The sequence below is a fragment of the Odontomachus brunneus genome, unplaced genomic scaffold (assembly GCF_010583005.1).
Source record: "Odontomachus brunneus isolate Ranch 3 - 2012 unplaced genomic scaffold, Obru_v1 Obru_scaffold_335, whole genome shotgun sequence".
Classification (NCBI taxonomy): domain Eukaryota; kingdom Metazoa; phylum Arthropoda; class Insecta; order Hymenoptera; family Formicidae; genus Odontomachus; species Odontomachus brunneus.
The window spans coordinates 86,473-110,607 of NW_022639785.1; the positions used below are offsets into that span (position 1 = coordinate 86,473).

A 24,135-nucleotide genomic window follows, 5' to 3' on the forward strand; every position below is an offset into this window, starting at 1 on the left:
TTACATATAATTTTCATATATTCGTCGTTATATAACTTGATTTCTCTTATTGATTGAACAATAATTACTGTATAAGTGCTTATCGCATTTAATCGAGTTCACAATCACTGCTTTATCACAGCAAAATATTCCAACGTCGTAATTATGATTGACCCTACCTTACATCCCCTCACTCACTACACACTTTACATACTCACACACACTATAAAGAGGTAAGTAACGCGAGTTTTCTATCGAGTATAAACGTAGGATCAAAGAGCGCAGGTCTCTCACAGCTAACCGTGTCGACCGCGAACCAAGAAGGTGAACTCTCCAAGGGTGGCCCGAGTGGTAGTGGTGGTGACGGTGGCAGTGGCGATGGCGATGGCGGTGGTGGTGGGCGGTAGGGTAAGGTGAAACGCAAGGAGTCACGCAAAGCAGCCCCCGTTGAAACGTTGGTGGTTCGGGGAACCACCGCGGTACGTTCTCGTACGCGGCGAATCAGTCAGTCTGCAGGATGAGACGCGCGACGTGGCTGTTTTTTGCGCTAACCCTGCTGCTCGTCCAAAGGATCCACGTTAGTCGCGCTCAGAGGAGCTATGCGCGACAGGGTGTTAACCGTGAAAGTCCAACTGTTAAGATACCGGCTCAAGGAACCGTTCTTGGCAAAGAGGTGCGATACCGTCTCTTGTTAATTCTCGTCCCGACTTGAGTATGCCTTTCCTTACATTAATACACCAGTGCTTAGCTTATTAATGTAAATTAATTTACCGAGAATCGCAATCATTGATGTTGGAATTCACAAATGAATCCCGAATCGAATTTTAATCCTACTTTCAGCCTCATCATTCCATTCAACATCTATTTGATATTCTAAAGCCTATAATTCAATCTGTTTTGACGCTAAAGAAAGTGAAAAGAAAATTTTGGGACATCATTAAAGTTAAAGTAGAAGTAAATCGTATCATTAGAATTAACTTAATTCCTACTAGAATTGTAGAATTAAAAGTTTAACATAGGGCTAAAATTTCGATTCGGGAACTCTAGTCAAAATTTATATCTTGTTTTCGATCTCAATATTCTATTTAATGTCTACTTTGATACTCTGAAACTTGTATTAACCTCTCTTGATTCTATTTAACATACTAACCTTGCCGAAAAATCCTCCCCATACAACGTCTAAAATCGGGATATAAAACGTTTAAAAAACGTCTTAAAGACGTCTCTCAGACGTCGAAATATAAGACATCTTATGTCTCGATTTTAGATAATGTGCTTGACAATGTGAGTCCTTAGAACTTACAAGTAGTATTTTTGCATTTTGTGTCATATAGAGACGCTAAGTAAGACTTCAACTTTCATACATATTATATATACTGATCCTTCAGAATATACACATGTTAAAACATTTAAATTGGAAATAGACCTAAAATTTCAATTCGGATCATAACTTAAATATGGATTTCAATAATCCACTTTTTTAACTTTAACTTTCGAAGAACATAGCATTTTTTAATTTATTTCTTCACTCGTTTCTTCTACCTAAAATTCTGGAATAAAAGCGCAAATAATAATATTGATTTTAACTCATTTGATGTTTTTCTTTCATTTTAATCCTTGCACGTAAACGAGATACAGATTAAGTTTACATCACATATAAGATTAACATTATTTTTTTTTAAGATTGACGTTAATAATTAATCCTTATCTTATTATTGCATATTCTGCACGCAAAATCTAGGTAAGCCTCAGTAGTACGCAGAGACTTACGCAGTACCTCGGCATCCCTTACGCACAACCTCCGATCGGCAATCTCCGTTTCGCACGACCAATGACAGATCCTCTTCCCTCTTGGAATGACGTGAGAAACGCGACACAGTATGCACCGTCGTGTCAGCAGCAGTCGGGTCGACTGAAACTGCATGAGAAGCTCTACAAACAATTGTTACCAGATCTGCCCGATCCTGGTGTCAGCGAGGATTGCCTTTTCTTAAACATCTTCGTCCCTGACGGTATGTGTATTCCCTTCAATCAAGTGTAGTAAATAATTATGTACAAAATGTTACTCGATTCAAAAATCTCATAGATAAAATGGTTGCTACATCATATTCTTTATTGTTAGAAAAAATTTATGTAAAATGAAGTTAAATAGATATTGTATTAAAAATTATAGTTGTCATATGCCCATCCATATAGTTCTCACAACCACATATTTTATGATACGTAATGTTCAATTAATATATCCTCGCATACATAGCTGCCTTAACCGAAAGATTATTGCTGTCTCTTTATTGTAATCTACAGAACTAATACTTTAGTTGAGAAATCCGTAGAGTTTGGTTGCGCTATATAGCACTGAGAATTTCGCTGAAACACAAATAGACAAACAATAAAGAAGACTAGTGTACTATACTGTACTATACTGTACACTTCCAGAGAACTATATGGTTTCTACAATCTTTTTATATGCATGAGCGAAAAATAATATTAATATTTTATTATTTACGCAATCATATTTATAGCCAAGTGATATCCCTAGTATTTTTTTCTATACTGATTTTTTCATCTATTATTTTCATAAATCTGTCTTTAAAGAAAATAAATCTAAATAGTGAATATATTTAATCTGTTTTCACCTTGAAAAAAAAAAATTTCTTCTTCATCTTCTTCCTTCCCGCAAAAAATGTGAAGAGTAAGCGATTTAGATGTTATTTTCACTCACTCTTACGGAATCTTTGAATGTGCAAGCAGAACATACCATTTTTTATTTGATAAACAATTTGGCAATTGGCAGCGGTGGTTCGCTTCACCGTTGATCATAGTCCTCGATACTGCGCGGCACGTTTTCTTCCATCTAATCTTCGGCAAAACGTCAGCACGCAACGCCACGAAAGCAACGGTCAACGGCGAAGTTCGTTCCCGACAAAATTCGAGATAATACGCGTTCGGGTTCTCGGAGACTGATTTCTATCGTTTGTGAAAAGGAGGTGATTGCAGTAATATTCACGGGGGTCGAGGCGCTGTCGCTCCGCGATCAGATAACAGTGGACCGAAGCAGAAAATTAATAACCACCCGTGCGTGCGGAGACAGAGTGTCGTGTGTGTGTTTGTGTGTGCAAAGATTTATCACGCCCGCGTAAAAAGCATGAAGGGGTAGACGTCCTGCAGTTAATGCTCAATGTGATTACGTCGGACGTTTTTCTCGTGAATTACCCGCGCTTCAAACTCGATTTCTCGCTACTATAACCGCTTTTAACTTGTTTTCCTGCAGCTACTATTCACATTTAAAATATAATATTATCCTTAACAAAATTCTCTTATATATAGCCTCAAGAGAGGATTCCTTTAAAACCAAAAGAAAAATATTCTGATTCCAAGAAAAAAATGTCTAGTTGCAACATGCTGTTTCCTGTAATCCTATTTTAACCAGAAACTTTTATTGAAAAAGTATTATTTTTCATTAGAGACAGAATCTTTGCATCCTCATTAGAATTCCTTTTATGATAAAGAAAAATATAAAAAAAATATCGTGTTTAGAATATTTTATTTTTTATTTTAGAAGAATGCTCTTGATGTCAAATATAAGAAGATTTTTCTACAACTAAAGTTAAGCATGAGATTATATTTTTTTTTGAATGCATACTATACACATTAAATAAATTATCTTCAATAAAAAATATTTGTTTGTGTGTGTGTGTATATGTGTGATAATAGTAATAGAAAATATACTCGTCACAAACTTGACAAAAGTTCATAATTATATACTCAAAAGGATTTATTTTCTTTACAAGAATATTATAAAACTTGTTCGAAAAAAAGTTTATTTTATGTACACTGAGAAAAAATATGACAATTTTTTTGTGGGATATAAATTTTTAACTATTTTTTCTCAATGTAATAAGTAAACCGAATTTTTGTTTTAACTTAATATTCTTTGTTGAGAAATGCTACACTGAAAAAAATATGCTTGAAAATTTATTTGTGGGATATAAAGTTTTTTCACAGAAATAAATTTTATCTTCCACAAGTAAATTTTTAAGTATTTTTTCTCAGGGTGAATAGGATTCAAAATATATTTTGAATAAATTTGATGGGCTTATGATGAAAATTCACGACAAATTTGCCGATATATAAGATGTTCCAGACCCTTCTCCGTAATTTCAGTAGGAACGTAGAACGGAAATGAACATAAAAATCCTATACTGTTTTGCGATATACACAATAAATCTCAAGATATTAATTAAAGAAAATTAGTGAATAATTACGCAGTAGATGAACTGCAGTGGCGCCGTCTGCCTTTGAATACTTGTACATCCGGTCAAATTGAACAAAAAAATCTCCTATTATTTTGCAAGTGATTACATAGATTTTTAGATATTAATTAAAAAAGATTTGTGCATTATCGCATACAATCATATAACAATTTTATTTCATTAATAATTAAAAATCTACGTGGTTATTTGCAAAATAATAAAGGACCTTTTTGTTTAATTTGATCTAATGGACAAGCACACAATAGCATACATCGCTACCACAGTTCATCTACCATATCGCGCGTGATCATTCATTAATCTTCTTTAATTAATATATCGACTATTATTGCAAATATCGCAAAACAGTATAGAACTTTTATGTTTGCCTCGGTCCGTTCTACATTCTTACAAAAATTGCGAAGAAGAATCTGGGACACTCTGTATAAACTTATGAAAAATATTTGAAACAAGTAACATTTACCTGAAAGCAGTATGTATTTATTTTTATACAACCGCTTTATCAAATTTCGAACAACACGTGGTTAAGTGACAATTTCCCGAAAAATGAAGAAGATAATGTTGGTACCAAAAAAAAACTACACGATATAATGATTTGCAATCTCCTTTGTAACTGCACTGCTAAACTAATATTAAAGGTTAGAGTGAGAAAACATATATTTGTCTCATTTCAATTTATTGCATCAGTTCAGCAGTACAGTTCACAAATGTCTATACTAAACTATATTGCTAACCAAAGCTTCGGACTTTGTGTTGCATGAAGTTTCCAGTTGTATGCGAGAAAATGGCGGCGGTCCTGTGTGTGTGACGCATGCCACTTGTGTGAGTATCTTACAATATAGTGTGAGTCAGCGTGGTCATTAAATTGCTATCGTAAAACCAAAAATGCCAGCAGCTTGTTGCATCAAAAAGTGTCGCAACAAAAAAAAGATGGTATTAGACGCTATTTGCTCTGCTCATTTTCAACAAAAAACTAAACGTAGTAAAAATATGTGACGGCAGCGGCAATTTTCTCGCATATACTGAAAACTCTATTGGACGCAAGCCATGCTATTCCAATGATGTTAGCAATCTAGTTTAGTATAAACATTTGTGATGCAGTTACAAAGAACAAGCTTTTAAATTATATCGTGTAGAGATTTTCCTTGGTACCAACATTATCTACTTTCCGGGAAATTGTCGCCTAACCTAAACACATCAACTTCCCTCCCTCCCCAAAAAAAAGATTGACAACTATACAAAAGAGAACTATGTTAGTGTTATTTTTAACGAGTGCATCAATTTAGACGTATGTAGATATTTCTGCACTGACAAGTAATACTATCCAAGTGCCACACGCCGATCTTCTTGAAACTTTGCACACATGTAGCACATCGAAAAACATTAGACACGTATTTTTTTATTTTGGCTAACAAGGCATTTTAAGGTTAGAAAACGCATTCGAAAATGTAACACTCTATAGCACAATAATAACTAACGCTACTCCTGAGCGTCATTCTTTTACATATTTTCATCCGCCACCTCTTGATTGATATAACTGATACCAAAATCGTAATCATGGGTCTAAAAAAACTTCTTCGAAACTGACTTTGAATAAAGTCTTTGAACTGTCTGCGATTTTGGTCCGCCATTTTGAATCTCGCAAAACTAATGTCAAAATCAATTAGCGACTTCAGAAACATTCAGACAATGAAATTATAATAGAGTAATGTCGTAAAAACTGTAAAAGAATGACGCTCAGGAATAGCATTAGTTATCATGGTGCTATAGAGTGTTAAATTTTCGAATGCGTTTTCTAACCTTAAAATGCCTTGTTAGCCAAAATAAAAAATACGTTTCTACTGTTTTTCGATATATAATGTGTGCAAAGTTCCAAGAAGATCGGCATGTGGTACTTGGATAGTGTTACTTGAGAAGAAAGTAGTTGAGTCAATGAGATTGCTTGAACGAACAAAATTCGTTCAAGCAAACGTTTAATAGATTCAGCGAATTATATCGTTGTTGCGATGAGAGTTATCAATTGACTCAATGATTACTATTTAGTCAGTAACTATATCAACGCAACCAAGGTCCGTGGATTGGAACAGTGCGAAGGGAAGATTTTCCTATTAGCGGCCATTTTTGAGCCATGCATTTGTATATGTGTGTATATATTCAAGTATCTTCCAATACACATATAAAACGCATTATATGTGTATCGGAAGATACTTGAATATATACACACATACACAAATGTATGGTTCAAAAATGACCGCTAATAGGAAGACCTTCTCTTCGCACTGTTACCAATCCACGGACCTTGAACGTAACTTATTATTGTAACGCGTAATTTGTTCAATAGATACAATATTTCTTAAGACAGGTGACTGCCGATTTTGTCAACCCAACTGTTGTTTTTTTAGTGCGTGTTTACACAAAAGCTATAAATCCCCACAAGCGAAATATGCCGTTTATATATATTGGTCCCGTTTTTCTACTTTCTCAAGCTAATACAAATTTAATGAGGTACTAATAAGGAATAGACAGGTGCAATCTTAAGACTCGGATAAATATTTACACGTGTACGAGCGAGCGAAAGGTTAAAGGGGGTGTGATGATGAGATTGAGTGCGGGCCTTGGTGCGGTATACTTTGACCGTCGACGAGAGACCAGCTTAATCAACTGGAGACTAAACGGCGTCTCTCTTTTGTTTGAAAAGAAAAAAGAAGAAGAACGATCGCAGTCGCGGAATTACGCCGACATGAAAATCGCGTACGACGATGATGACGACGACGACGACCAAGTTGGTCGATATATACACGGCTAGTAAGAGTAGTATAACAATAACTAGCGCGCATGGTAGCACGCGATCTTCCAGGGTCTGGTCTAAGATCCCGAGATACGAGAAAGCCGGTCACGAAAGCTTCCCTCTCTCGCTCGCACTTTACATTCGCGGCCTCCAACGTTCGCTCCTTTCCTTCTCCTCGTCGTCGGTGGGGAAGTACCACGAAAATCGTCACAACGTATGAGTCATTGCGCGTCTGTAAGAAGCGTGCCGTCGGATCATTATCGTCGTGACAGAATTACACGGGCGGGGGATAACATTTGGGTCGCACCTAAGCTCCCGATGACAGTTAATGCGAATACGGAAAATCCCAGAGGTGCTTAGTGCAAGCGTGCCAAGGTCGCCACTAAGAAACGAAACAGCGTGTTCGACTCGCGACGCTAGCGCGGAAGACGGCTGTGTTCAGGAAACCGCAGGGGGGGAGGAATCTCGTACCGGTTCCCGTTATCGCAAGGAGTTCACATTCGGCTGGCTGGAAATAGAATATCCAATATGTACTTTATGTAAATTGTCTTCAGTCTCATTCTGTTTATATATTTTATAGATTAAGCTATATAATATGAAAGAGAATACTTTATCGCCGAAGTCTCGTTGTGTGTGAACGCGCTACCTATCCTTTATATAATCAAACGCAAACTGAACATTATCCGAATTTTCCTTCACTTTAATAAGAATAAGACACTATAATCTAAAATTACAAGATATAAAAATAACGTTGAACTTGCGTTCATACTAATCTCGATTTCATCTGTCTGCCTTATTAGATTGCCGACGTCGGATATGTGAAATAAAGATAAAAAACAAAATTACGAAACTAATTCTCGAAATAATCCTTATTAATCGATACAATTATTCCATTGGCCTCGATAAACTTTCTCTGTTTAGGAGGAACTTTTTTCAATCTTCTTAAGAAACCTTGCAGACTCTCCTAACTTTATTTAGAATGATAGATATGAAATCTGATAAGCAAAGTTGTAGAAAATTCTATTTCTAATAGAAACATAGAAATACAACAACTCTTTGCAGCAGAGAACCTAATATTATTTAAGAATCTTCATAGCACAGGTCTCAGATATACAGGTTCTTAAATCGGTTAGATATTCAGTAGATTTTCAATTAGACTTCCACCGGCTGATTAATTCAGCTAGCGTGCAGATTATCCGGATAAACCGCCGTATCTTAACATTCCTCCTCAATTAATTAACTAATAATTCATATATGTAGGGAACCGTGCGGACGAACAATGGCCGGTGATGGTTTGGTTCCACGGAGGCGATTTCAACACCGGCACTCCGGCGATCTGGGATGCCTCCATATTCGCTAGCAGACAAAAGGTTCGATAATAATTAGACGACACAGAGACCGGAAGTATTTAATCGTCAAAAATATGATACCGAAATTAATGTGATCTGGTGTCGAAAATATGTCATCTTTAGCGGAATTCTCTTATGACTTCAAAAAGATTTTTCTAAACACAAAATGAAAATATTCTAATCTTTAAAAAAATAATTTTAGAAATGCTCTCTATTTCCTGTAATCTTATATTCTTAGCAAAAAATTTTCCTTTTCTAGTGAAGCAGACTATTAACCTTTTGCCACCAGTTGTTGCCTTGAGACAACATTTAGTTCAAATCGGTACAGACGTCGAATTAATCGATATTTTTCTTCACTGAATTATCAAACGTTTTTAGCAATGCTGTTTCTCGTGACTCTAGGCAGGATTTTTATCTTATCACCAGTTATAGTGGCACAAGCTAATAAATTCTCAGCACCCCCCTTATAGAAATATCATACTAAGAATCATTGATAATTACTTATTATCCAGTATTATTAATACTGAAAATAAGTAATTATCAATGATTCTTAGTATGATATTTCTATAAGGGCCATCGATTCTTCTACTCCGAAGCTGACAGCTTCATAAGTAAGTGCAATTTATTAATATTGCACTTACTTATCACAAAAGTGAATTATATAAAATATTCTCGTACATTATCTTATATATAACATGTAGAAAATTGTTGTTCTGCAGAATATAGTTTGCAAGTAATGCAATAAAATAATGTAATATATTAAATAATTGTTTCTCTAAGACAACATTTTAATTTCTCCAAATAGTTAATTCAAAAATTATTTAAAAAATTAGACAATCTCTACACTGTTCAGAACGATAATGAATAGAGAAAAAAATTTTTGCCAATAAAACTAACTTGAAAGTTAAAGGAATAATCGCAGAAATCTTTTAAACATTCTGTTTTTTTCCTTTTAAATCAAGAGAAATATGTTTACTTGAAAAAAGGAGAATGCCTTTTTACACGCACGATACTCCAGATAACACAAATATAATATTCTATGAATATTCTTATGAAATAAGAATGTTCTTTCAATATATTCGTATCGGATATTTTACGAATATACATATGATATTTATATGTGTGGACAGAAATTCATATATTTATAATAGAGAAGAACGTTCTTAGAACATTTGTAAGATTTATTTGCTGCGCATGTGCAATATAACTATGTAATAAAAGTTTTATAAATATCCGTAAATATTTATACAATACAATGTACGAATATTCCTAATGAATGTTTATAGACTATTCATAGAATATTTCCCTTACAGAAACATCATACTAAGAAATACTAAAAAATTATTAGTGATTGAGTACTAAGTACTACCAGTAATTCAATAATATTTTGGCCAATGCTTAATTTCTGGTAAATACTGATAATAAAATCAGGTTAAATATTATAATACAAACGCTCAATTTTTCAAGACAACACAAAATATTTATAAAACATTTACAAAATATTTATATGATTTATTTGATTATTTTATAAATATTTACCAAAATATTTCGTTAATATTTTTATGACCTTAGATTCAATCATAAATATTTATCATAAATATTATAAAAATATTTATTAAAATATATACGTTTATATATATTTTTCCCTTTACCTAATTTTTTCTTAAATTTCCCATTTTATTGTTTCACACGCTACTCAATTCAAGTTAAGTTGTACTTCGAAAATTTGCTTACCATTGCTGAGATTCGCAAACTTGAGACCTCTGATTCTTGAGTCACCTTCTGATTCTCTTCGTTCACCTTACTTACTTACCTTACTTATACCACTGTTACTTTGACTGAGAAACGCTTTGTATGAAACATGTATATACATATGGTATATCCATGTACTAAAACACATGATTTATTTAAAAGAAAAGAATAGATCCTTTTAAATGTAAAAAGTATGTAAAAAATATATTTAAATAAATATTTACTTGTTTTAAAAGTAAGTAAAATACAAATAAATTATTTTGTAAATTTAAACAAATTGTTTTCTGGTAATAAAAGAAACTTTAATTTGAAAAAAGATACTTTATTATTATTATAAAATAATTTAAATCTGTAAAATGATTTACTTGTATTTCATTTACTTTTAAAACAAGCAAATATTTATTTAAACACAGTTTTTACATTTATAAAAACTAATTTTCTTCTTGTAAGGAAATCATTTGCTTATATTCTTATACTTATATAGATATTTTAAATCAAAGAAATTATTTTTTTCTAGAAATTTATAATTTTACATCTCATTATTTACAAATTAAAAAAAAATATTACATGCTCTATATTTATTACATATTTATATATTTCGAATAAAGATTTTGATACTTTTTTCTCCTTCTCTTCCCTTTTCTTCCTCTTTCCTCTTCACTTCTCCTCCGCTCCCCCTCTCCTCCTCTCCCACTCTCTCTTTCCCTTTCTTCCACTCCCACTCTTTCTCCCCCTCTCCCTCTCCTTCTCTCTCTCTTCTTCTCTTTTTCTCTATATATATAAAATATTTATAAAATATACAAGTTGTCTCAAACCTCTATTATCACACTTTGTGAGAACGTAGAACGCATTAAAGTAAACAAGAAGGTCCTGTACCGTTTTGCGATATTCGCAATAATAGTCGAGATATTAATTTAAAAAATTGGTGAATGATTATGCGCGATATAGTAGATGAGCTGCAGTAGCGCCGTCTGCCGTTGTATACTTATACATTATATCAAACTGAACAAAAAAGTCCTCTACCATTTTGCAAATGACCACATAGATTTTTAGATATTAAGGAAAATTGTTACATAATTGTGTATCGTAATGCACAAATTTTCTTTAATTAATATCTAAAAATCTATGTAGTCATTTACAAAATGATAAAGGACTTTTTTGTTCAATTTGACTTAAATAATTTTTAATAAAATTAATATTTTAAATTTTTAATAAATTTTAATAAATTTTTAATAAAATTAATTTTTTTAAATTAATATTTCGATTATTATTGCGAATATCGCAAAACGGCACAGGACTTTCTTGTTTACCTTAATGCGTTCTACGTTCTCACAAAGTGTGATAATGAAGGTTTGAGACAACCTGTATAAATATTTTATAAATATTTTATATACATAGAGGAAGAGAGAAGAAGAAGGAGAAGGAAAGAAGGAGAGAGGGAGAGAAAGAGAGGGAGTGGGAGAGATCGTGCGTGATCATTCACCAATATTGCAAAACAGCGCAGAACTTTCTTGCTCACCTCAATCCGTTCTACTCAGACAACATAATGTATAAAATCGGGACATAAGATCATCTTTAAAATGTCTTTCAGACGATTTATGTATAAATATCTTTAAGGTGTCTTAAAGATAATCTTTAAGACGTCTTATGTTTCGATTTTAGACATTATGTTGTCTGGATACGTTCTCATAAAGTATAATCATGGAAGTCTGAAACATCCTGTATAATATTTTTAAAAAATAATTCGAAATAAATATTTATAAATATTTATCATAAATATTTTGTGTGCTGTCTGGGTTAATACTTTAATTTTTGACAGTGCTTTAAGTAAGTACTTCATCACTTAGTGAAGTATTACATATTTAATTATTGAAAATATTTTACGTAATTATTTTATCATTGAACGAAGTATTACATATCAATATTTATGTATTGAAATCGATTATAAGGTAATATTTGTATCATTATAACACTAAACACTGAAGCACTTGTGAGCACTAAGAGCTTATTTGAATCACAGAATATTACTAATCATTGTACTTTTAACGTTTAGGCTGCATTTTTCATTAAAAAGTTTTTTACTTAAAAATTTTTCTATGTAAGTAATATACACATGGCGCAGAAGTTTATGATTTATACAAAGCCACAAAAGTGGCGTTCCTAAGAGGGAACGCACGATTAAATATAAAAAATTTTTATTTTCTCAAAAATAGTGTATTTGGGGGTTTTTGTATCGCCGATTCCAATTCTGAGCATAGATTTACGAAATTTCCTAAGCGCAATATTGACAACATAAATAAATATAAACATATAGATTCATGCAGTCTTTTTTGTTTGGTTTTTAATGTTAAATTTTTGTATTTTTTTTTTAGTTTTTACTTGTTTTATAATTTTTTACTTTTTTATGTTTTTAAATTTTTTACTTTTTTATATTTTTAAATTTTTTGTATTTTCATATTTTTTATATTTTTTTATATTTTTCAATACTTACATTTTTTATATATTTTATGATTTTTTTATTTTGACTTTTTTCCGTAATTATAATAAAATTTCTTTCAAATGATAATTTTTAAAACAGACTGTTATGCATAATAGAGTATTACAATTACTGCATATGTTTCGGCGACGTAAGTGCAAACAAGCGCGAAGTGCGAACAAGCACAAAGCGGGCACGGGAGAGCCACGCATTGCGTAAGCTGCATACATATATATGTTTAATATATTTAGTATTTAAAATACCATTAAAAATAGTAATATTTTAACCCAAATCCTTATAGAAATATCATACTAAGAATCATTGATAATTACTTATTATCCAGTTTTTTTAATGCTGAAAATAAGCAATTATCAATGATTCTTAGTATGATATTTCTATAAGGGAACTCAAGAACCACAAAAGCGGGTTTTCCAGCAATCTAAAAGTTAATACTGAAAATAAGTAATTAATCAATGATTTTCAATATCCCGCGAAAAAAAATTATATATAATTATATATAAATATATATAACTATATATGAATTTTGTCCAATTTATGTGACCTTATATATGATCATATCAAATTATATACCCATATATATGTCCATATATAAAACGAAAATTGTCAAATGAAAAAAGAAAAACATAATTTGATTCGGTTAATCGACATCATGGCTTACCATAAACATTAGCATTTATTTAAGCATTTACTCAATTGTATCTTCACAATAGTATTCTTTTCAATGTCGACATATATAAGTATACATATATGATTATATATAACCATATATGAATTAAATTCATATATAAACTTTTTTCCCGGGATAATATTTCTGTAAGGGTTCCGTGTTACCTGAAAGAAAAATCGTGACAAAACTACTATTATTGATAAAAACAAACACTAATTTTAAGAGGTTCTGGTTTAGATAAACGAAAAATAGCAGGTTTTTACGATTTTTTTAAAGAAATGGATAAAAATATAAATATAAAGTTTTGACCATACATACATTTACTATTATTTTAAGTATAAAAAAATTATTCTTAAAGAATCAAAATTCTATCCAGGTGTCTATGCTGAACATGATGTCACTGAACTCCTTTAATTGGTGAGCATCATTACAGTTCGTGTAATAATCTAAAACAGATAGAGTAAGAAATTTTTAAAACTATTAAATTTGCTGGCGAATAAACCTAAATTCTTTCAAAAATTTATAAAATTAATATTTTTCCACGCGAAACGCTAAATAAAGAAAGAAAAAAGAGAGGAAAAATAAATTATAACATTTTTACTTGTAATTTAAAATGCCGCAATTTTGTTAAATTTCGACTTTCATAATATAATAAAAATTTATCTTTTTTCCAGCAAATTTAATATAGTTTTCAAATGTTTTATGTTTATATTTTCTTTCATATCTTTAAAAAAATAATTCGTAAAAACTTCTTATTTTTTTATCTAAATCAGAATTTTCTCTTAATCCTTTGAAGCATACATTTTTTCTTTTATTTTTTGTTTATAAAATGATATTCGGAAGTTTTTGGAAACGCTAATTACGAATCTGTAGTCAGAATTAAAAAATTTTCAAATTTCAAGATGGCGGATATAATATAGAGGATTAAAATTACAAAAAATTTCATTCCGCCATATCGGATCCATCATCTTGAATTTCGGAAATTTTTCCAATTCTCACTCCAGATTCATGACCTCAAAATCCCGGGTACCAAGCTTTATGTAAATTATATTTTTTACAATTATAATCCTCCCCGCCATCTTGTAAATTAAAAAATTTTTTTAATTCTGACTTCAGATTTGTAATTAACACCTCCAAAAACCTCCCAAACACCAAGTTTTATAAAAAAAGAAATAAAAGAATAATTGTATGCTTCAAAAGGTTAAATTTTCACACTTTTAAGCCGCCATTATTCGCTAACCTTCACGAATTTCGAAATTCTGACTTCAAATTCGAAATCAGTAGATCAAAATATATAAAAATACGAACTTTTAACGAAATTCGAGTTAAAAAGTATTACCTTTTTTAATTTCGGGAGGTATAACATATATGTTATACCGTGTTTCAAAGGGTTAAGAATATTGTGCTTAGAATACTTTCCTTTTAGTTTTAGAAAACTTCTTTTGAAACCATATATAAAAGGATTTCGCTAAGGATAATGATACATTTTTGAATAATCAAGTTTTCGTTATCTCATCCAATAAATGGATATGGATACGTAAAGTAGTATCGTTTACTGCTCGGAAATATATTTTTCGGTACCGAATTGATCGCCAGCGTGACACACAAAAGTAAATCTTGTAACTCCTCTCTCCCTCTCTCCCTCTCCTCCCCTCTTTCTCTCTCCTTCCCTCCCTCCCTCTCTCTCTCTCTCTCTCTTTCGCTCGCTTTTTCTTTCTCTCTCTTACTACTGACGGCAACATAATCATTAGCTGGGCGATTTTATCGCTCACGCTAAAAAAGAATTTCACATTACGCGAAAATTAACGAAAACGACCTTTTCGTGCGGTCGGCAGGTGCTAGTGGTGACGGTAGCGTATCGATTAAACATCCTGGGATTCTTCACGACGACTGACACCGAGGCGTCCGGCAATTACGGCATGTTCGATCAGATCGCTGCCCTCGACTGGATCAAGCGTAACATCGAGTATTTCAACGGCTCGCCGAACAATATTATCATCTACGGCCACAGCTCAGGTGCGATCAGTGTCGGCTTGCACATACTAAGTCCGTTGAGCCGCGGCAAGTTCTCCAAGGCGATCGCCATGAGTGGTGACGCCGTGAACTCTGTCCGCTTGCCAGAATCCGAGCGCGAGGTCGTGGACATCATTACCGAAAAATTCGGCTGCGACAGACGGCCGACCAGCCAGCTAATGGAGTGTCTACGCCGAGTGGATATTAACATCCTAGTCAAACTCTCGTCCGACATCGAGACATGGGGTCCAATCGTCGACGCTGAGATAAATAACTCCACGGAGCCTTTCCTCCCATTACATCCGAAGGACATTTTGGAGAACGGTAATTGCCAGAACGGTCTTGATAAGTATTTCAGATAACAAAGATGTTCAAGTACAGTCTAAATACACATTAAAAAAATATGGATTCCCAATATACGTTCAATGATATGCATTCAAGTGTTCCACAATATCTCGAGTGTTTTTTCAGATATTTAAGTGAAAAACTTATTGACAAGAAATAATATTTCTGTTACTATAACCGCGCGAAAACATTCGTTTGAATATTTTATTTTAACTGCATTAATACTCCATTATGATAACCAAGAGTAGTTAGCTGAGTAGAAGCCTTCTAAGAATCTTTCTGTTCCTATAACCAAATTTTTTATTTAGTCCCCAAATAACAGAAAATTGAGTTACACTAACAAAGTTGTTTTTTCGTATAATTTCACTTAGATACTCAGATAGCCAAACCTGCGCAAGCAGATTTTGCGCAGAGTCTGTCAACAGTGTTCGTTGACAGAATGGTAACAGATTGCACACAGAAACTGTTTTATCAGTCTCTGAAGACAGATTGGTGACAGACTGCGCGCAGAGCCTGACGACAAACTTTGACGACAGATTGGCGGTAGATTACGCGCAGATTCTGTTTCGTAGATAGACTATTTAATTCTATCAAGGTCCATATGTTCGCTATTAAATGGGGTAGTTTCATGTGCACATCATGTAAAACTCCAAGAGGAGTAAAGATAATTATATTGTGCAATAATTGAACGCATATACACAATAAAAAACAATTTTTACTTTCTAAAATTGTATTATACATTTCTTATAAAAAACAAAAATAATAGAGAAATAAAAGATACGAAATAATAACGAGTACAAGTATAGAATAATACAACGGTTAAATGGCCAATTTAAATGGCCATTTAAAGGCGTACATATGCCATTCCTAGTAAAAATTGTTCCCATAAATTTTAATACAATTTCTCATATTATTTTTTTTTAATGTCATTATGTCATTAAATCTTAAAGATTTAATCGTTATGCAATAAGTACTGAAGGCAGCAGCACCGAATAAAATATTAGTCCCGCCATGTAAGTAACTTTTACAGAATTTTTGTGATGATTTATTTGAAAATATATCATGCTTCGATTTTGATAAAATTTAATACAATTTGAACTGGAAGATCGACCAAATTAATTCGCACATGTAAAAGCACAGTATTTTATTAGCACGATGGAAAAATGTCATTATCTGTTGTTTTATTCTAGTGATTTTCTATAGAATCCCTGGTAGAAAATTAATTTCGAATTATCGCGCCGGTTTCTTTTACATTATTTATACGCTAAACGATTTCGTCTATATTTTACGATTTAAAAGATGAACAAACTCTAAGATTTTTCTTCCTTAAACCTTAAGTGGGCAATACAAAGCACTTTTTATCAAATGAGGAATTGGCGTAGTGTCTAAGGCTACCCCTTATAGATATATCATACTAAGAATCATTGATAATTACTTATTATCCAGTATTTTTAATACTGAAAATAAGTAATTATCAATGATTCTTAGTATATTTCTATAAGGGACGGACGATTATCCAAAAGATATCTTCGATTCAAGTTTGAACCTCACCAGAGAAAATCTTAAAAATTATGAAAAAAATATAGAAACTTTTTTTTCATTGTATTTATGAGTATTTATGAGAAAGCACTCATTCTATGAGTAATTATAAAAAATCATGAGAAAATTTTCTACCAAAGATTTAATTGAAGAACGTACGAAATGACAAAATCTGCGCACATTCTGCCGTCATTCTGCTGTCACATATATGTCTACAAACTCTGCGTGCATACTGCTGTAAGTGTGCTGTCAGAGCCTGTTGGCAGGTTCTGGTGATAGTCGAACAGCCTATTGGCTCGATAGATGACTATGGATCTGACGACAGAGTCTGCTCGAATCTGATATCAATCTGATATCAGTCTACGTTCAATTTGCTTACTGGGTATATGATAGAGATGTTGCTTTTCAGGAACAACAATTTGTTTGACAACATTGTGTTATATTAAGTGCAAAAAAGAAGTGCACGGAATATCTTACAAATTTGTTTAATCGATTGCAAGTGTTTCTTTATGAATATATATTTTTATTTTGCAAGAATTTTTAGCATAAATTTTTTTGCTTCTGATGTTATTAAAAAAAGATAGACAATGCGAGGCCAGGAGCCTTAAAAATTCTTGCGAAATACGTTGAAATAAAACGATGTGTTTACAAAATGTTATTAGACAATCTATTGAGCAAATCTATAAAAGTCTGAATATTTTTTACTCTAATAATCAATAAATAACCGTAAAATTAACGTGAAATAACTATATCACGAGAAAAGATAAGAAGAAAGGTTGCATTTATTGAACAAAAGGAAAGGACTATTTTACAAATCTAGTTGATCGATTGTGTCATTTTATAGGTACATCCTTTTATTTAAACATATTTTGCAAGAATTTTTAGCGCGTATTTCCTAACTTCTAATGTCATCAATCAAAAATTGCACGGGCTCAGAAGCCTTAAAAGAAAAATATTAAGATCTAATTCCACAACTCAGTCAGAAATACACAGGAATATACACAGGAAATACGCGCTAAAAATTCTTGCAAAATATGTTGAAATAAAAGGATGTACCTATAAAATGACACAATCGATCAACTAGATTTGTAAAATAGTCCTTTCCTTTTGTTCAATAAATGCAACCTTTCTTCTTATCTTTTCTCGTGATATAGTTATTTCACGTTAATTTTACGGTTATTTATTGATTATTAGAGTAAAAAATATTCAGACTTTTATAGATTTGCTCGATCGATTGTCTAATAACATTTTGTAAACACATCGTTTTATTTCAATGTATTTCGCAAGAATTTTTAAGGCTCCTGGCCTCGCATTGTCTATCAGAAAACCACATGTTGATTCAAAGTTGATTCGACGAAGGTTGAATCAACATTGATTCAATGGCTTATCAATCATTTCGACGTCGAATCAACCTTGAATCAACGTTATGGTTCTGATTGGGAATCTCCAGTTAACTGGCTGGTTATTCGATTGGACTTAACCAATCGCATTTGACATTAAGAAGAATTAATCAGAATTAACCAATCACTATTGGAACTTAACCGGTAGTTAAAATTAAACGGATGTTGTGGAACTTGGCCTAAAATCTCGTCTAAAAAATACCAAAAACATCTAAAAATATCAAACCAATATATTCATTTTACTCATAAAAATTATTAATCCTTCTAATTTGGATATTTCGTTTCCTAGTTTATTAGACAAACACAATAAACCGAGGTTTTCTAACTTTTCGCAAACGTTGATAAAATTCGCTTGTTGTCTTTTACACCAACCTAATAATATATTTTAATTCTCTCGTAATGTTTGGCCAGACAACTTCAACGCAGTACCGCTGATCGTTGGCTACACGAACAACGAGCAAGCTCTAGCATACATAGAGACTACTGGTGGCCCGAATTCGGAAGGCAAGCTCTCCCCGGAAAGCTTCGAGACGATGATCACGGACGAGTTTTTGTCAGCGGTGCAAGCTTCTGACGAGAACAGCACCTGCGAAGTGAAGCCCGAGTTAGTAGCGAATGCGGTATTGTTTTTCTACAAACCATATCCACCGACGACCAACATGACGATACTCCGCGACAGATACCTGGATTTGCAAACAGAAAAGAATTACGCAGCCGGTCTGACATTGCTAGCCGGCAAAGTAGCAAAGCGCAAAGCGTCGGCCTTCGTCTATCGATTTGACTATCGTCCAAGAACACAACCAATAACGAAGGATGTACCGGAATGGGCCGGTGTGCCACACATGTTCGAGCTACCGTTCACCTGGGGTCTACCGCATTTGATGAGCGGCACAACGCAATGGAATTTCGCCGACAAGAAGATGTCCGACGTGATAATGGCGATGCTAGCAACCTTCGCCAAGACAGGCGACCCGTCCTTGAATAATCAGATCAAATGGGAACCCTTCACGGAGAAAAATCCTGGAATCCTACTCATCGACAAAAACATTGACATGAACCAACCAGACGAGGTGGATTATAGGGCATTTGCATTCTGGAACGAGTATTATCCACAGATCCTCGAGGAAGCAACGAGCTATTGTTGCAATGTCACCAGTACGGCGGCCACATGGAAGATATTCTCTTGTGGCGTATGTCTCGGCAGCGTAATGGCTACGATAGCGTTACAACATCTTCGATTTTAGCCGCAGGATCGCAGTGTGAAATACAAATACTGAATTATAAACGTGTTGCGCTCTTTGTTGTATTTTTTTAATAGACTAACACTTGTCGAAGGAAAATAAGAGACGGTGTTGCCGGGTTTTTCAATTTTATAACAAAGATCTCCTTTTCTCCTACTCTTTACTTTCTGGAATCAAATGCGAAGGAACGCCTCGCACTAATACTCGCTATGATAAAAACATCTCGCGAGAATCGCATTTTCTCACGCGAATAGAAATCCTGTACTTGCAATAAACTTACGCGGATGCTGTGTACGCATTTAATCGAGATTTCTCTCGCGCTTGTGCAGATCCATTGTAATATAATAATCGCGTGAAATTTTCCTACATTTTGATACTTGATATCTCAATTACATGGCGCATATCACAAAGTTATTTTATTCCGTTCTTATTTTCTTACATGTTATATTCGAGATGCGGATTATAAGAATTATGGAGAAGACCCAAGAATTACGAGATAAAGAGAGAGGGGCACGGAATAAAACAGTGTCCATGGGTCGGCTTACAAAAGTAGGAAACTTGGGCCTTAACATTCACTGATCTTTTTTATTATTTGCTTTAATACGGAGAGATATAGAAAAACATACTTTGTTTGAGAAACAAACAGTTTGATAACTTATGAATATTTTGATGATCCGATAATAATTAATAATAATAATTAATAATATTAATAATAATAATAGTAATAATCATGTTCATGTGTATCATCTATGTATAATTATATTATATAAGAGAGAGAGGTGCGCGGCGAGCGATGCATGGGGGCTGGTGGCCTGCGCACGCGCACGTCCGAACGTTTCTTTCCTGTTTATGTTTTTCTTTTTTCTCTTTCTTTCCTTTCTCCTAAATATATAATATTAGTTAATCATTTTTTTTTCTTAATTCGCTCATGCAAAACTCCTACAGTGATAACCGATGCCACGGGGTCTCGTACTATTTTATGCGCGTGTTGCTTGCGCATGCACACGAGCTACCCCGGGACCAACGTATATACAATATTTCCTGCCTTCCGCTTCGCGCTGTGTCTCTCTTTCCGCACCGTAACCGTATCTTCGTTCTTTGCTCCGCTGCGTTGCCTTGTGCCCTCGTGCTTCCCCTCCCCCCTCCCTATCGTCCGGCTTGCTATAACCATCGGTGTCACACAGACCTGCCGTTTACCGTCGCTTTAGTATTCCGTCAGCCCCCCTCCTCATTGTCATTAGTATCTTTTTTTTTCTTATTTTATATCCGCCTCGATCTTGTTTTTCTTGTTTATTTTTTTTCCACTGGTATCTTCAGATTTTCATGTAGGAGAGTATGGGCTTTGCCATATCTACCTTACAGAAGTAGGCACAGCGATTTCTTTTTCTGCTTCATCTTCTTCTCTGGCGACTTCTTGTTTATTTGTCGCACCAGATCGTAGAAAATCTGAAAACAAACAGTGACAGGAAAAATAATAACAATAAATGCTGTTAGGTCCGAAAATTGCGTTAAAACTCAGTTAACAATTATTAGAAAGATCTGAGCGAACTGCTAATTTTTTTTTTTTAATATTCAATTATAACATGATGTTTAAATACAAAAGAATAAATAGAATGACAGTTAACTCACATCGCGAACATTAATTTTAGCTTTGGCAGAAGTTTCCATAAACACGCAATTGAATTGCCGGGCAAGGTTGACACCCTGATCCTTTCCTACTACCCTTTCGTCCTCCAGGTCGCACTTATTGCCTACTAGTACCATCGGTACATCATCTGTGTCCTTTACCCGGAGGATTTGCTCCCTGAGATCCTGTAGATCGTTGAAGGTCGATTGTGCTGTTATCGAATATACTAATACGAAGCCCTGTCCATTTTTCATATAAAGGTCCCTCATGGCTGTGAATTGTTCCTGCGAACGCATTGAAAACAGCAGTGTTATTCAAAACGCATCTCGTATAGTCGCAATCATAAAATGAAAAAAATAGTTACGAAAGATGTGTTAAAAAATAAATATAAAATCGTGCTTTTTGCATTACTTTATCGAGAGAATATTTTCAATCGTATCGCGCGACACGGAATACATACAAAAATGAATAAAATCCAATCGTCACTGTTTTATTTTTTGCATATTTATGTGAGATTTTGATACATATATAACGGAATATGCGTATATTCTGTTGAACCGTCGCCCATTGACGTTTCGTTGACGCACCGTATATGATCGCTTGAAAATATTTATGATTTTTTCTTTGCTGAATAAAAAAATTGTCTTTAACATATCGTATAACTTCGTTGTTTTTCGGCATTCCCGATAAAGAAAAAGAATATCATTTATATCATACTTACTGTGCCGGCTGTGTCTAGGATTTCTAACATACATTGTTGGCCGTCGACCTCGACTTGCTTGCGGTAACTGTCCTCGATCGTTGGATCGTACTTCTCTACGAAGATTTCTTGCACAAACTGGACAGTGAGGGCGGACTTGCCTACACCTCCACTGCCCAGCACAACTATTTTATATTCACGCATTTCCTTGCCCTATCTACTGCCTGTGCGCCTGGTCACAGTCGAGAGGTCACCGAATCCGCCACGTTTTGCTTCGATTTGCTCTCAGTGAAATGGATCTGAAACAATACAGTGCAATGTCTATTTAAAGGCCACACACGTAATGAACAGGTTAATTTCAGTGACACACCTTGTTCAGGACAAGTCAGCTTTTATGACTCAATGTTTTTTATACGTGCGTGTATATACATTTATACGATGAGTTCACGCGAATTTTTACCGTAAGAATCATAATTAGTAATTTCTAAGTATAAGGTGCAGGTAGGGTGCGTTTGTGTTAGCAGACAGAGTGTAATCGTTTCAATATGAAATCATATAAAATTTCTCTCTCTCTTCCCCTCTCCCTTCCTCTCCTTCTCACTCTTTTTCTCTCCTGGCAAAAATTTAATTAAACACGTTATCTTTTTTGTCGCGACTTAATATTAATATTATTCTTAACTTAATTCTTAATATTAAATATCTCGAAAATTAAATCCCTTGAGTTGTAAAATTACGCGCAAACTTCAACTTGAAGTTAAATGAGAAATGAAAGAAACATCTTTCTTTGAAAGCAAGCAATCTCAGAGAGAAAAAGAAATACCCAAATATTTTCTAAAATTAACCAAAAATCAGAAATTATAGCGTAAAATTCTGGAATCTGGAAACAACAGCAGTACAACAGTTAATTGTTCTGTAAAAAAATACCGATGCCAGAGTACGGTACATCCGTACTAAAATAACCGTAATAATTAAAAAATCCGTAATAAAATAACGCGCTACACATTGTGTTACTTTTGGCAAACCGAATTGTCGCAACAATGAGCGACAAAAGGACTGATAGAAGGGAAAACGTGGATGAAGCGACGACATCCCGATTGGTTGGCAATGGCATCATGGCGACGCACCGCGACCAATCGACAGGCGCAAAATTCTTTGCGCCAATCCGTCATTGATTTTACCTTATGAATGGGCCTGTACGATGACAGTCGCTACTCTCGGACTTTCACCGACTTGTTAGCGCTTAATAAAGTTACCTCGGAGACGATGTTGTACTTGATGTATGTACATTATCCAGCATTTATTAATTAGAAATTAATGATTAATAAATTAATTTATCGTCTTTTGTGGACACTAAAGATAATTTTTAAAATTATCTGACAAGTTTTAGTTTTCAGCAATTCCAAAGTTCCTGATCTCTCGCCGCAAAACTCTTAATTGATGACGTCAAAAAAAAGAGGAAAACCCATGTCCAAAATTCTTCCAGAATAAAAAGATAAAAGTAAACATTGGGATCGATTGAGTATATTTACAAAATACTCTGCAAATTTTTCTTTTGCTCTAACAATGAATAAATAATAATAACAATCAATAAATACTCGTAAGATTAACGTGACGTACAACTTTCCTTTTTAACCTACTTTTTCTCATAATTTTGTCATATTAATTTTACGGTTAATTATTGATCATCAAAGAAACAGGAAAGTGTTCAGACTATTTTACAAATGTGCTCAATTGATCACATTTTATGAACATATTCTTTTATTCGATATTCTATAGAAATTTTGGGCATACATTCTATCGTTTTTGACATCATTAATAGAATTAATCGTAGCGAGAAGATAGAAGTCTTAAGTAATTTAAAAATTTTTATATGTTTATTATTCATATGTTTATTTATAGATATTTGATACCGAAATATTTCTTATTAAAAATTGATTCATTTAATTACTTAATATATTCTGATTAAA

The 24,135-nt window shown here is 33.4% G+C and overlaps 2 protein-coding genes across 3 annotated transcripts in view; one reads left to right on the forward strand and one right to left on the reverse strand.

Annotated features, from left to right (window-relative positions):
• Positions 1–374: 374 nt before the first annotated feature.
• LOC116853485 (carboxylesterase 5A-like) lies at positions 375–19,885 on the forward strand. Of its 2 annotated transcripts, XM_032834608.1 has the most exons (5): positions 375–652; positions 1,721–1,991; positions 8,299–8,408; positions 15,139–15,640; positions 19,012–19,885. In XM_032834608.1, the coding sequence occupies exons 1-5, from the start codon at positions 497–499 to the stop codon at positions 19,842–19,844; spliced, it is 1,872 nt and encodes a 623-aa protein (XP_032690499.1). In that variant the 5' UTR covers positions 375–496; the 3' UTR covers positions 19,845–19,885. The 2 variants fall into 2 exon arrangements, with proteins under 2 accessions (XP_032690499.1, XP_032690500.1); XM_032834609.1 differs by lacking the exons at positions 375–652; positions 1,721–1,991 and adding an exon at positions 6,573–7,577.
• A 521-nt stretch (positions 19,886–20,406) lies between these two features.
• The window catches only part of LOC116853486 (ras-related protein Rap1), a 40,990-nt gene continuing 37,261 nt past the window's right edge, over positions 20,407–24,135 (reverse strand). The window contains exons 2-4 of the mRNA XM_032834610.1: positions 22,190–22,467; positions 21,471–21,752; positions 20,407–21,287 (exon numbers count right to left, since the gene is read on the reverse strand). Coding sequence (XP_032690501.1) covers positions 21,198–21,287; positions 21,471–21,752; positions 22,190–22,372 — 555 coding nt within the window. The 5' untranslated portion in view covers positions 22,373–22,467 and the 3' untranslated portion in view covers positions 20,407–21,197. The remainder of the gene's footprint in view (positions 21,288–21,470; positions 21,753–22,189; positions 22,468–24,135) is intronic.